At 35.4% G+C, this 15,018-nt stretch overlaps 1 protein-coding gene across 6 annotated transcripts in view; it reads right to left on the reverse strand.

Moving 5' to 3' along the window:
* Positions 1 to 15,018, reverse strand: part of TEK (TEK receptor tyrosine kinase) — a 113,843-nt gene that overhangs the window by 95,014 nt on the left and 3,811 nt on the right. For 2 of the 6 annotated variants that reach the window (XM_072959281.1, XM_072959283.1), the window contains exons 4-6: positions 12,529 to 12,613; positions 10,750 to 10,903; positions 2,659 to 2,799 (exon numbers count right to left, since the gene is read on the reverse strand). In XM_072959281.1, coding sequence (XP_072815382.1) covers positions 2,659 to 2,799; positions 10,750 to 10,774 — 166 coding nt within the window. In that variant the 5' untranslated portion in view covers positions 10,775 to 10,903; positions 12,529 to 12,613. Of the gene's footprint in view, positions 1 to 2,658; positions 2,800 to 10,749; positions 10,904 to 12,528; positions 12,614 to 15,018 lie in introns of those variants that run through there. The other 4 variants (XM_072959284.1, XM_072959282.1, XM_072959285.1 and 1 more) reach the window with 3 other exon arrangements.

A 15,018-nucleotide genomic window follows, 5' to 3' on the forward strand; every position in this document is an offset into this window, starting at 1 on the left:
GGAAGTGAAAGGGGTTTCCTCATTAGTCAATTTACTCAGTTTAATTTGTTTTTTCCGGACACACTTAGAGCAGGACAAAAAGAAAACCAAACCAATATGCAAGCAAACAAAATAAGCAAAGAAACAAGGCACTTGGCTGATGATTCATTTTCTCTTCCCTGCTTTGTGCACTTAACATATGAAAAAAATCTATAAAAGACATTAAAGTCTTTGAGATGGATTAACAAAAATATCAATGGATAAAGTAAAAATGTGAAGAGGAGTGGAAAATAACTTATACAACGTTCCTATAAGCTGGTGTCGTATGTCCAGAGGTCACTATAACAAATAGGTAGCAAAAACCTTAGATACATATCTTTGGCCCAGAAAATCCACTTTTATGATATAACCCAAGCCCAAATCAAAGATGTACCTCCAAATTTATGTATGAGGACATTATAGAAGTATTGTTGATAACAATCAAAACCTGGAAACAATCTAAAGAGCCAACAAAAATGGATTTTTAATATAAATCATGGTGCACAGTGAAATATTAGACAAATGTCAAAATGTGGTGAAGTATACTGATGTGGAAAGATGTAAGGATGTTTATGGTATATTGCTAATTGGAAGAAAAACACTTTGAACAGCATGAAATTTATACACATACACACATATCCTTCCCCCCATATATACACAACAAAATGTTAAGTTACTATTTCTGGGTTAGTGGAAAACTGATCATTTTAATTTTCTTTATAATTTGGTATAATTTCAACATTTAATAAAATAATGAATATATATGTACAAATGAAGATGATTCAAGGGAAATCCTTGAGACAGTTGACCCAGGGCAGTAGAATGTACCTTAAAACACTGACTGGCAAATAAGAAACAGAATCCAGGTGAACCTCAGCCCCCAGGAGGTGAGTGGAGTGTCAACTTCCTGCAGTGTAGCCCTGGCATCCTGTCTTTTGCAGGGCTGTGGGTACTGAAGCTCCACAGCCATCCATCTGGCTTCTCAAGGACTTCCATGAACTTTTTTTGCGAAGCCGCTGTACCTAACAGTGGCTAGCTGAAAAGGGTCGTTGACAATCAAGTCTTGGTCTTCAGCCAGGGCACCACTGTTAAAGTGGCAACACCCACTCTGGAGCAGAGCGGATGGCTATGGAAAATACCTGACCCTCTCTGAACCCCATTTACTCTCAACTCTTTTTTTTTTTTTAGCATCTAAATGGCAAGCACTGTGCTCATTGTTGTAGGAAGAAACACAGATAAAGAAGATGAGGTCTGCTTTTGAAACTCATAATCACACAATCCCAGCATCATGATGATGCATCAAAACAGGAAAAGTTAAATCACAAAATTAGGCATTGGGTGGCTAAATACCAAAGGGTGGTACTGGCAGTGAAAGCTGTAATAGTCTTTGCTTTGGCATCCTTTAGGCCATGATGCACCAATTTTCATGACTTTTTTTTCTTTTCCTGATATTTCCTTGGCACACGTGGCATCTTTCCAAGTAGACTGTAAGCCCCTCAGGCAGGGGCTCAGTTCTTTTAAATTTGTTTAGGTTTATTTTATGGCCCAGAATATGGAGTATATAGTGAGTGTTCCACGTGCACTTGAAAAGAATATGTATGTATTCTGCTCTTGGTTCATAGTGTTGTTTAGGTCCTCTATCCCTACTGATTTTATTTTTCTACTGGTTATATCAGTTTCTGAAAAGCAGAGTGTCAAAGATTCCAACTAAAATTATGGATTTGGATTTAGGCTTTCAATTCTATCAATTTTTCTTCATGTATTTTGAAGGTTATTTGTTAGGTTCATTCATCTTTAGGACTGTTATGTGCCTTTGTAAATTGACTCACTTTTCTTTAATTAATATCTATCTTTATCTCTGATAATATTTCTTGTTCTGAAGTCCACTTTGATATTGTGGTAATTTTAGAAATTTGTCATAGCAGACTTAAATATCTATTCTTCACAATTACTTGATTTATTCATAACCCTACCCTAAAAGGGCCCCAAAGAAGAAGGAAATCTTGAGCTAGGCACTGAAAACTGAGGTGTTTACCAGGTGAACCATGACAATGACAAGGAAATAGGCAGGACAGGCATTTCTGACAAATGGATTGTGAGCCAAAACCTGAAGGTATGAAATAGCACACCATGTTAGGGGCAATGTAAGTGACTGAGTGAGGCTGAAATGAAGGTGAGAAAGGGCTTAGCTTGAGGCAAGGTGCATTAAGCAAACTGGGTCCAGGTTTGGTATACCGTACTAAGGTCTATAACAATGGGAAACAGAAGGTTTTAAATCAAGGTGTGTCATGATTAAATTGTCATGATCACTCTGAGAGTAATACACATGTTACATTTGTAGAAATTAGAGCCAGGAAAACTCATGATAGATGAATATTGCAATGTGGTATTTAAAGATCATAAGTCTGAACTAAGGCTGTAATCACATCAGAGGTGGAGAGAATGACAAGTGTTAAAGTAATAGAAATATTAATTTTAATGATGGTTTGGGGATGACACAGAGGGAGGAGAGTAGGATAAGTCCAAGGTTGCTCCTTTGTATAACAATATGGATAGGGTAGTACCCACTGTGAAAGGACCACAGGACATGAAGCTTTTTCATGGGTAAGTACAAAAAATATAAAATTCTATTATAGGTACCTGATTGTGGATTGGGTACGGGAACACCAAGTCTGGAGAGATGCTTAGTTTGCAGTGGATACACCGGTATGAAACACATCAGAGGGATCTGAATGTTGCCATGGGGATTAATGAGCTCAGCCAGCTGGCCTGCAGAGCAGCCTGGACCATAAGGAGGTAGAACAGTGAGTAGAGGAGTGTGAAAGACATGACTCCAAGAGGCAGGAAGAGAACTTTTTGCAGGGACTGTAATGGAATATCTGCTGCTCTGCATTAATTTCTTGTTCCCCTTCTAGGCTACAAGTTCTTTAGAGGTAAGGACCAGGTCTTAGTCAACTTTGTATCTCCAATATTTAGCACAGTGCTTCACTCACAGATACTCAATGAAGTTTCGGTAAATGAATACATAAGGGCCTACATTTTAGAGAAAAATTTGACTATTCAAAACAAAACCAGTGCAAATGTTCTTAGAGGGTTGGTGGTAAAGTTGTCTGATTCAGTCCACATATACATTACAGAAACCAGTCTTTAAGGAGTTGGTTTGTAGAAAAGCCAGAAGCATGAGGTTTCAGAATTGCTAATCTGGGAATCCCATGGACCCCACTCACTAGCTATTTCACCTTGGGCTAATATAGTTCTCTGATGTTTAGTTTCCTCATCTGCTAAACTGGGGGAGGTGAGGGGCCTCTCTTTGGAAATAAAAGCTTAATTTGTGTAAAGCATCTAGCATAATGCCTGAAAATGATGTTTTATTATCATCATCATCATCAACAAATACAACCTCTATACTTTTCACCAGCTTAAAAACATCAACAACTACCTGTGACAACTGTAGAAAAAGCTGAATCAGGCCTCTACATGGAAATAAATCTATCATGCTTCATTGCAGAAAACTGTCTACCCATCTTTCTCTCATACTAGACTATGGGCTCCCTGAGAACAGGAATCATGTCATATGTAACTCCTACAGCTATTTTTACAATGGTGTATAGAGTTGAAACATGAAATACAGAGCCTTTAAATCCTAGTTAGGAGATATTCTGGTTTGGATGACTTTGATACCTTAGAAAACCAAATAAGCAGGGGTTAGTTATATTCAGTGCTGTTAGGACTTGATGGATTAAATGTCTAGGAAAAGGTCTCTGAAGAGGCTATTTTTTGCATGTAAGATTTGAGTAATGTCCACATGTATGTATCCATAACTGAAATTGAAGCTACCCTCATCAGGCCAGTCAGGAATAGAGGCTTCTCACTGTAAAATAACTAAACAATAATTCTTTGACTTCTAAAACTGCCTATAAAACTGCTAGACACTCAGGCCCAAATCTCTCCCTTGTTTCTTTGGGGGTAAAATAGTGGGGTCATGAGGTACTCTCTTGCATTGGCATTGGCCCCATGGAAAGCCTGTGCCCTCTGTGACTCGTGGCTACTCATCAAGTCTGTATTATGGACACTTGGCGTGGCCTGCAGTGCCCTATGGGAGCCATCCTGCCAACCTCTCCAGCTTTATCTGGAGCCGCCCTCCCCTTGCCCTATGCACTTAGGCACAATGGCCTCCTCAATGTTCCTCGAACATTCTAAACTCATAGCCCCATAAGCCATTTACCCCTTGGGGACTTTGTAATAAGTTTTCCCTTTGTCTTGAAGGCTCTTTTTGTTAATCACTTCAGTGAAATGGAAAAGAGTTGGAGAAAGAGAAAGATAAATAAAATAAACCTAGAAAGAATGTTAGATTGTGTATCAGCTCTTTAGCCACACCTACCCCCGAGATAGAAATCACAGTCCTTCTCAGATACAGAAACAAACAAAAATTGTAATGAGGAATTTAACAAAACAACTCAAAATAGAAACTAATTTTTTTTTAAGGAAGGACGTATTTTTTTGTCCTGCATTTGGCAAAATACTCTTTAAGCCAGGGACCTGCAGTCTGTGCTGTAAATTTCTTCTTTTTTTTTAAATTGAAGTATAGTCAGTTATAATGTGTCAATTTCTGGTGTACAGCATAATGTCCCAGCCACACATAATGTCCCAGTCCCAGTGTGAATATATACACACATATATTCATTCTCATATTCTTTTTCATTGAAGTTTATTATAAGATACTGAATATAGTTCCCTGTGCTATACAGAATAATTTCATCTATTTTTATATATAGTAGTTAATGTGCTGTAAATTTCTTGACAGTGGAAAGCCCATATTTGAAATGACTTCTGAAACTGGCATTCCAGTATCACAGTAAGTTAATAATGTTAATTGATAATTGTACTTTAACCTGGCTTAAAGGACAGAAAATCTGTTAAGCAGAAAAAACGTATTTAACCAAAAACGTATTTAATCATGTATATATGTTTAATTTAAAAGTTGATGCATATTAATAATACCTACAGACCTATGCATAATTCATGCTACAGCAGATTTAATCAACCTAGATTGTCTATACATTGAACAAGTGAGGTTCTCCCCCGGACAGCATAGCATATTGTTAAGAGAACAGGCCTCAGGATCAGAAAAGCAAGTATAAAGGCCTGGATCATTTCCCAGTATGTTACACTAGATATTTAACCCTCAGCTTCTGGGATAGCAGTTTGCAAGTGCTCATGTGCCAAGGTTTTTATAAAGATTATATGAGAAAATATACAATGCTTGGCACAGTAACTGGGATAAAGTATACACAAAACAAATATTAGTATTAATATTGTTAAAGCTTTAAAAAGGAAGTTAATAGTCATCACTTGCATGAAGCTTGAAATACTGTACCTCAGTGATTAATTTAAAAGATGAAACAATATAAGTAATGTGCTTATAATTTTGAAGTGATCAAAAGAGAAAAGAACCATTGTAAAAAGTTCAAGTATAATCTGTTTTCATTTATTCCCAAATGTAATGTTTTACTCAAGTGTGGCTTATGCCTTGATAGTCTCTTTTTAGAAAACAATAAACATTTGTTAAACGCTATTCTCCCAAGAACTTCAACAGGCAAATGGAACTGAAAATAAACTTCCAATTTAGAGGTGGTAAATTAATCATACGCATCAACTACTTCTTCCTCTCAATATCATTAAAATAAAGTAAGTGAATTGTTTAAGGATATAAAGCCGACTAGACAAAGAAATTGGAAGAGAATGCAGAAACCACAACATTTCAGAAGCTTCAAAACTATTAGGTCAGAGTTAGCTGCACATTAGAAACAACCCCAAACCATCAACTGAAAAATGAATTAACAAAATATAATATATCTATACAATGGAATATTTTTGGCAAAAAAAAAAGAAGTACTGATACAGGCTACAACATGAATAGACCTTGAAAACATTATGCTAAATGAAAGAGTTCAGCCACAAAATACCACATATTGCATGAGTCCATTTATATGAAATGTTCAGATAAGGCAGATCCATAGACATATAAAGTAGATTAGTGGCTACCTAGGTCTGGGGTTGAGGGGTGGTGCAGTGGGGCGGCTGACTGCTAAGGACTCAGGGCTTCTTTATGAGGTGATGAAAATGTTCTAAAATTGATGTGGTGATGGTTGCTCAACTCTGTGAATGTAATAAAAAACCACTAAATTATATACTTTAAATAGGTGAATTGTACAGTACATAAATACCTCAATAAAGCTGCTCCAAAAAAAAAAAGAAAAGAAAAAAACCCCCACACAACAGATCCTCAAGGCATTTCTTCTTGCTTGCCACACAGTGGAGCAACCATATCTTTTCCACCATATAGAACACGGGGGCAGGGGTGTGGGGGAGGTCGTTTTCACTGGAGGAGGTATAAAAAAGAGGTTCGCTGGACCATACTGTTATAGAACAGCTAAAGTTCTGAACTGAACTTAAACCTTGGGCTTTCTTCACCCTTAGTCTTCACGGAAAGTCAGCAAAAGCTTATTCTCCACACAAGAGTTCAGCAGATCTCTGGGAAATCTGACCAGCCCTAGTGTGAAGATACTGATTTCTCCAACAGATTTGTCAGTTAGTAGGGCACCTCCAACAAAACCACTCCACTAGTTTTGCTGCAGAGAGGCTCAACAAACTGAACTCATGCTGAGCTTCCAGTCAGGTTTTTGGTACTCAACTTTTAGACAGACAGCCAAGACAACCAAATATTTGCAGAAAGCCCTTAATGTAAAAGTAGAGGCCTACAAAAAGGCCAGGAGAAAAGCAATTTTGCAGAAACAGAGACTACTAAGGAAGAAGGAAATGGCAAAATTTTTAAAAGGACTAATATTGATATCAGAAATATATATATATATATATATATATATATAATATGGTGTCTCTATATATACATATATAATGTGGTGTGTATATATATATAATGGAATACTACTCAACCATAAAAAATGATATTTTGCCATTTGCAACAACATGGAGGGCATTATACTAAGTGAAGTAAGTCAGAGAAAGACAAATACTATACGATATCACTTATATGTGGAATCTAAAGAATACAACAAAGTAATGAATATAACAAAAAGAAGCAGACTCATAGATATAGAGAACAAACTAGGAGTTACCAGGGGGAGATGGAAGGGGCAGTGAGGAGCAGCATAGGTATAGGCGTAGAGAATTAAGAGGCACAAAATACCACGTATAAAATAAATACAAGTATATATTGTACAACACAGGGAATATAGCCAATATTTTATAATAAATATAATTATAAATGGAGTATAACCTTTAAAAATGATGAATCACTATATTGTATATCTGTAACTTATATAGTATTGTACATCAATTGTATATACTGATTTTATATCTGCTCATTTTATGGCTTTCTTAAAGCTAATACTTAGTTTTCTTCACTATAACAACAAGTATAGAAACATCATCTGATAAATCATTAGGTCAAAAAATGTAAAAACAAGACTTTGATGCAGATAAGTTGCTAAAGTTTTCCAGGACAACACACATGGTAAGTGGCTGAGTTGGGGTATGAATAGATGTCTCTGATTTCTGAGTTCTATATTCTTTCTACATACATGGCTTGATTTCTCATTTACAAAAAAGGAACTGAAGTCTGAAGAGGTTATATTACATAAAACTTATTAGAATTAATTCAGTGGGGGGTTCCTGTTCTGATTTCTCTAAAAATATGGATAGAATAACATAATACAAAATAAAAATAGAACACAGTTAATACGCTCTGTCATAAAGAGAAGGAGTCAAAAACAGAGGAGCAGGTTAGGAAGATAATTGTTTGACTTATGTTGAATTTGATTTGCTACTAGAGAAGCTTTGGATGACCAAAACAACTTTCTTAAAAAATTCTCCAAATTACGGGAAGAACCACTTGGAGTTTTGGATGATCTTCTACAACTGTTTCTATATATGTTTGTTTATTCTAATCCCAAAGGTTCTTTTTCTCCTCCAGTTATACAACCAAGTCGTGAATCAACCTTTTGACAGTTAGGTATTAGGTGTGTGCATTTCCTTGGCTCGATAGTTTAAATTACCCTCTAATCATTACCCTCTTTGAAGATTTAGACTTAAAAGAAGAGATATGGTACTTCTTAGTCACTCCCACTCTGGGAGATATGCCTGGTCTGTACCTTTACTCCCTTCTCAGTTCAGTAGAAACCTGATGAAGAACAGGCCTAGAGCTTATCCAAACCTGGAGCTAATGAAGAAAGACAATCTCAATGTTACTGCAAAAGAATATTATATATCCTGCCCCTGACTTTTTGCAGAAAGAGTAAGAATCTTTCTCCGTTTTCATGAACATGTCACTCACATAATTTGAGTTAATGTTACATTTTTTAAAAACTATAAAATCAAGTCTATTTAGTCCCTTAAAAAGTTGACAAATTTCTCAGTAAAATTATATAAATATTTCCCAATGCTCTTAAATACAATAATTGTAATGCAAGGAGCAAGAAAATGAAAGTGATATTAAGGTAGTTTTCTTATCACCTGTTTCTCAATGTATTGAGAAAGCAAGCTAATAAGAATACTTTGACAAAATTATGTTGAAAAAGTTTCTTCATCTTTAATGAAATATATTTGTAGGAGAGTCTGACTTATTCTTGAGATAATTTAAACGTTTCTATCTGCTTTGTTTCCAATTTCATCTTCATGTTGTCTTTTGTCATTAGCTCACTTGGCAATGAATTAATCAGGTTCGTTTCCTGTTGATCTGCAGGAAAGAGGTCTTACAGTTTAAGTTTTTACCATTTTGTCTGGTTTCCTTTTTAGCCAATTTTCATCTTTCTATCATATTTTTAAAGTAAATGTGCAAATTAAGTACTTAAATCTTTCTTAGTTATTATATATCTACAATGAACAGAACTCATTTCCTCATGGAAATTATTACAGTAGAAATTTTTAAAATGCTAACTGGCCTCTATTAGTGCTCTTCCTATTAATAGGAATGGTTTGATAAATTTATCGAGATTTTTTTCATTCCAACTTGTAAATAATGGTATTTTATTCTGCTCCCTACAAAGATGCACTGAAGAAATGAGCAATTAACTTTGTACTTGCTGAAGGACTTGATAGCATCATCTGTACTTTCCCAAGATAGACTATCTTCTTGCCACAGGAAATTAGTGAAAAATGTTTAAGTGGTATATATCAGCATGCTGCACACCAAAAAAGCATTTAGCAGAAAGAATACAAAGCCAATGAACTTGCAAGAAAAAGTGTGTAACAGCCACATGATTGTGTATTGCCAGGATGCTCAGACATCCTGTTTTAGGACAGCACACTTATAGAGGGGAAAGTCACCTATTGATGAAAGTAAACTTGGAAAAATTTCTATTTCAGTATCCTTTCTTCTTCAAGTCTCCTGCTCCCTGCCCCCACCTCCTACTGAACTCTACTTCCCAATTACAGTAATTAAAAAGGAGGACATATCCCAATGGAATGCACCTTTTGTTTGAAACTTCCTTACCAGAAGTTTATTGTTCTTTTTTTTAAAGATGTCACATTTATTGCTACAAAACTATTATGTACAAGTGCCACTTTCTGTAAAAGTGACACAGAATGTTTTTCATTTCCTGCTGCTGGTAGGAAAGATTTATCATTATCTATTAAAATTAAAAATGCACATGTCCTCCAACCTAGCAATTCTACTCCTGGGAATCTATCCCAAAGGAATAAACACATGAGTAGATTAAGACATATAAAGATGTTTATTGTAGCATAATCTGTAGTGCCAAAAATGGAAACAAAATGAACGCTCAGCAGTTGGGGGATTGCTGAATAGAACATGTTTCATCTAAATCATGGAATATTATGTTGCCATTAAAATATGAATTCACATACCCAACTGAATTGGAGGTACTTCCTCTGGGTATTGCTGGGTGAGAAAAGCAACATGCTTAAGAATATGGCCCCATTTTTAAAATTAATGATAAAAAAACCCTGTATTTGCATAGGTATATAAGTATATTACGAATAGGTCTGCATAGAATGTGCATATTCTGCAATAATATGATTACATAAATCAAGAGAAAAATAGATGGATACATATTAGGCTATTAACATGGGCTGCCATGGGAATGGGGTATAGAGGTTCAAGTTGAGGGAGAGAGAGATTTTTGTAAAAAATTCACTACAAAAGTATGTATATGGCCACATTATGCATTATCTATAATGTTATATATATTTATGTGGATGTATCAATAAAGTAATGAACTATCTAAAATAAAAGGCTTAATCAATAATACTTAAAACTTGCACAAATCTATAATAATTCATCAACGGAAAACTAGAAGTCAAGATACGAAATAAATCACCTAAAGCAATTTGTTCTTACAGTGAAAAAGTATTCCTTAGTATATTACAATCATATTCTAGTCTTAAAATGCCATGAAAAGTTAAAAATCTCTGTATTTCCACTATATAACATCTTGGAATATGTAATAACTTCCATTTAACAATATTAACTGTTACTATGTATTGAACACTTTGGTGGCAGGCACTGTGCAGATGCTCTACTATATTAGTTCACTTCATCTACATGCTATGAGGGAGACATTGTTTTCCTCATTTTGAAGTTGCTAAAACTAAGAATTAGAGAAGGTAGGTGGTCCTGGGTTACCCAGCTAACAAGTGACAGACCCAGGATTGAAACCAAGATTTGTTTGACTCTAGAATCCATGCTCTTACCCAGTATTGTATATGTGTATGCCATTGTTCTGAAACCAGACTTCCTCTGTATTGTAACCCCTTCTTCTCCTGGAAAGGCTGCTGAAGTGATATCCCAATCTTCTTAGTTGATGATGTAAGTCTGATTGTGGGACTTCTTTGATATGCAGTATATCTAGGAAGAAGGAAACCTCATCAAGAAAAATTCTATGAGTGCCACTTACCTAGTTTTGTTAACTATGCAACATATATTTTTTTTTACTAACACCAAGCATTAGTTTCTTAATTCAGAATTTTATGACAATGACAAAAATAATCATTCATTTATCAAAAAATATCTGCTGAGAACCTACCATATAAAGTATTATCCTAGACATTATTGAGAATGAATGGGTCCACATTTTATTATATAGCAAAATATACTACAAACTATACAGAACTATAGTAAGGTCATTGTTTCATTTTGTTAATAAAAACTTAAGTGCCTGCTTGTATTGTTCAAGACACTGTTGGATATCACAGTAAAAAAGACAAATCCATGGAACTCAAATTCTAGTTGTACTGGGGGAGGGGGGCAGACATTAATCAAGCACTTATGGACATACCATAAAGAGATAAAAGTATAAATGCTGTGAAGAGAATAAAACAAGATGATATAAATAGAGTGTTGGGGGTGAGTGGGTGGGTAGTTAGATTGGGTGATCAGAAAGGCTTTCCCAAGATCATGGAGAACAGGTTTGTGGTTCAAGGCTAAATGTTTAGAAGTGGGAGATCACTGGAGGTTTTAAGTAGGGGAGGGTTGTGATCTAATTTGTGTTTTTAAAATATTAGTTGAATTAAAAATTTTGGAAGACAAATAACATCTTATATAGAGTGAAAAGATAAGGCATAGACTGGGAGAAGGTTTCTATATTTCTCTGTTTATCTGTCTATCTATAAATTATATACGCAATAAATGATTAGGATCCAGAACAGTAATAGGCAACAGATATGAACAGGTAATTCACAAAAGAAGAAAAATTAGTGTCTAATCGTTATGTGAAAAGATACTTGACCTCACTAGTCATCATGGAAATCCCATTAAGACAACAATTTGAAAACCCTTAATGTTTGAACATACCAAGTTCACAAGCTGACTGGTGAGACTGTAAATCAGTACAATCACTTTGGAAAGAACTCATTGAAAATGTGCAGACCCAATGATCTAGCAACTCTATACCCAACTAATGAAACTCTTAAGGATGCGCACAGAAAGTCACATACCAGGATGTTCACTGAGGCATTGTAATAGAGAAAAATATAAAGCAACCTAAACATCAATAAGTAGCAAAACTGAAAACAATAGGTAATGGTTTATTCATACAGTGGAATACAATACACAGCAATTGAAATGAATAAACTAGATTTGTAAGAATCAACATGGACAGCTTTCCACAAAGTAATGTTCAGTTGAAAAAATAAAGATGCAGAATGATACCATTTATGTACATTTTTTAGCATACAAAACAATTCTATATTTTGTCTATAAACATATATGGAGTAAAAGTATATACACAGCACTGAAGGATAAACACAAAATTTAAGGTGGTGATTAGTTCTGGGCTATGGGACTGAAGAAACAAAGAAGACATCACCATACCTGTAATATCTATTTCTATCATACCTGTAATGCATTTATATCTGTAATGGCAAAATATTAACAACTTGCTAATTCTGGGCAGTGAGTACCCTGGCATTTGTTGTAAAATTATTTATATTTACTGAATTTTAAATTTTTTTCAATAAAATCAAAAGTATTACCATTGCTGCTCCTACAGAATGGATTGTAGAGAGGCAAGAGATCGGTTAAGGTCCAAACAAAACATGACGGTGGCTTAAACTGGGACTATAATAAAAGAAATGAAAAGAAATAGACTAATTGGGTGGTATTTTGGAGGTAAAGTTTTAGAAGATGCTGCTGAATAGAAGAGGTAAGGCAAAGAAAGGAATGAAGGATGTTTCTTAATTTTAAATCTGTTTTTGCATGTATAGACTTCCTGCTTGGAGTTTGATTTTGTTGGGCAAAAACATGGATAGTATGAAATTACCAGTGCAGTTCCATTATATTATCACTTAAGAGTCACTTGAGACAGTTACTAGTTAATTACTTCAGGCATAAAGGAAAGAAGATTATACTTCCACATTTAGTTGAGAGGTGCTCTACTCCCAAGTAATGCAAAGGCAGCACATTAAAGAGCTTGGTTGACACCTGCCACATGTCTAGTTAACCATGCTTTTTGATTCTCTTGAGCTCAGCCTTCCCTTCATTTGGATCAGACCTTCTCCCAAGTTGCCCATGACAGTGACTAGATCTTCTTCAACTCTCTAGTTACCAGTCTTGTAGTGGCAGTACCAAAAAGTGGCTTAGAGGAAACTTTTGAATTCCACCCCCTAATCTATACCACTGTTCTCCAAATAGTGTGCTTGTTTGTCAAACAGAGCTTTAAGACAAGTGTCCTAGCCACACTTACAATGATATTACAATTCTTAAGGCCCTCTCATACAGAGATTCTGGAGCCAGTGTGAGACACAGTCCTGGGTAAGGTACCTTACTTGCTGGTATGGTTGCCTCTATATGTACAGATATGTTTTGCTTTCCTCATATAATGGATTTCATACCATTAGTAGTTTCTGTTGTTGACAATGAAATTAGGATAAATAAGTATGAGGATGGAAACTATAACTGGTGAAAAAACAATTGCAGGGGGTTGAGGCATATATTACATATATGACTGCTGTAATAAATTATCACAAACTCAGTCTCCTAAAGCAACACAAATTAATTATCTTACAATTCTGCAAGTCAGAAGTCTGAGACATCTTAGGCTACAATCCTTCTGGAGGCTCTGGGGAGATTCTTTCCCAGCTTCTAGAGGTTGCCTGAGTTTCTTGGCTCATAACTCCTTCCTCAGTCTTCAAAGTACATCATTCCAACATTTGCTTCTAATTCTCATGTTTTATCTCTCTGGTTTTGACCTTCTTGCCTCCCTTTTAAAGAAATGTTTGTGATTTCACTGGGTCTGCCCAGATAATCCAGAATAATCTTCCCATCTCAATCCTTAATCACACAATGTCTCCTTTGCCATATAAGGTAACATATTTACAGGTTCTGGGGATTAGGATGTGAACATCTTTATTCTGTGTACCACAGCCATGTATAAATCTCACTTGCATTGAAGTTTCACTCTTTGCTCATTCACTATATGTTGTTGCTTCAGAGTAAAAAAAAAAATTGGAAATTTTTGAAAAATTTAGCAGCACACAGCAGAGTTTCATCCTGAATAAACAAAACTGGAGATTTACTTCTATCTCAGCTAATAAGCCTACCCACCCCCCGAATCTCTACTGATTATTTTTATAATAGCTGGGAGCAGGGGAAACACTACTTCTTTTACCAAATATTTCAAAAGATTATAGTATGAGTTATAAACCATGATTTTTAATAGACTAATCTTCACCTTACTCCCATTCCTCACCTTCCAGATGTACTAAAATCTGCTTTTCAGTTACATTCAGATGTGTATTGAGCTTCAAAGTAGCAAACTGGTAGGGCAGGCTCTTAGCCCAAGGATGTTGCCTTTATTCTAGACATTTTTATAGCTTCTTTTTTGCAATTGTCTTTAGAGACAGTTCACCAGACACACAGGAAAACATGGTTCGTTATTTTAAGGTCACAAGGGACTTTGCCTACTCTGTCTTCTTCCCTTCCCCATTGTTTAACCCACTTGCCTTCATCCTCACTCCTTCCTCTACTGATACTAGTGCCAGAGATCTGTTTGAGAGGAAAGCCTGGGGAGCCAGAGTATGGCTGTGAAGGGGGCAGGGAGAGCTTCATGCAGAGCTCAAGAGATAGCAAGTTGCAATGTAAGTCTATTTACATGATCCAGCCTATTTTATACAATGTTAAATAACAATATTTGATAATTTGTTACATGTCAAAAAATCATGTTGTTAAAATAAATCCCTATTGAGAACTGTCTGTAACTTCATCTGAACTTCTATTAGTTCCCAATGTAAATATTATTTTAGATAAAAAGTACACTTAGTCAAATAAACTTCTTAAAAAAATTGAAGTATAGTTGATTTACAATGTTTCAGGTATACAGCAAAGTGATTCAGTTCCCCATACATAGCTATATATCTGTTCTTTTTTCAGATTCTTTTCCAATATAGGTTAATACAAGGTATTGAATACAGTTCCCTATAGCTATTAAGTACAGTAGGTCCTGGTTGTTTATCTATTTTATATAC

This window comes from Vicugna pacos, chromosome 4 (genome assembly GCF_048564905.1).
Source record: "Vicugna pacos chromosome 4, VicPac4, whole genome shotgun sequence".
Taxonomy (NCBI): domain Eukaryota; kingdom Metazoa; phylum Chordata; class Mammalia; order Artiodactyla; family Camelidae; genus Vicugna; species Vicugna pacos.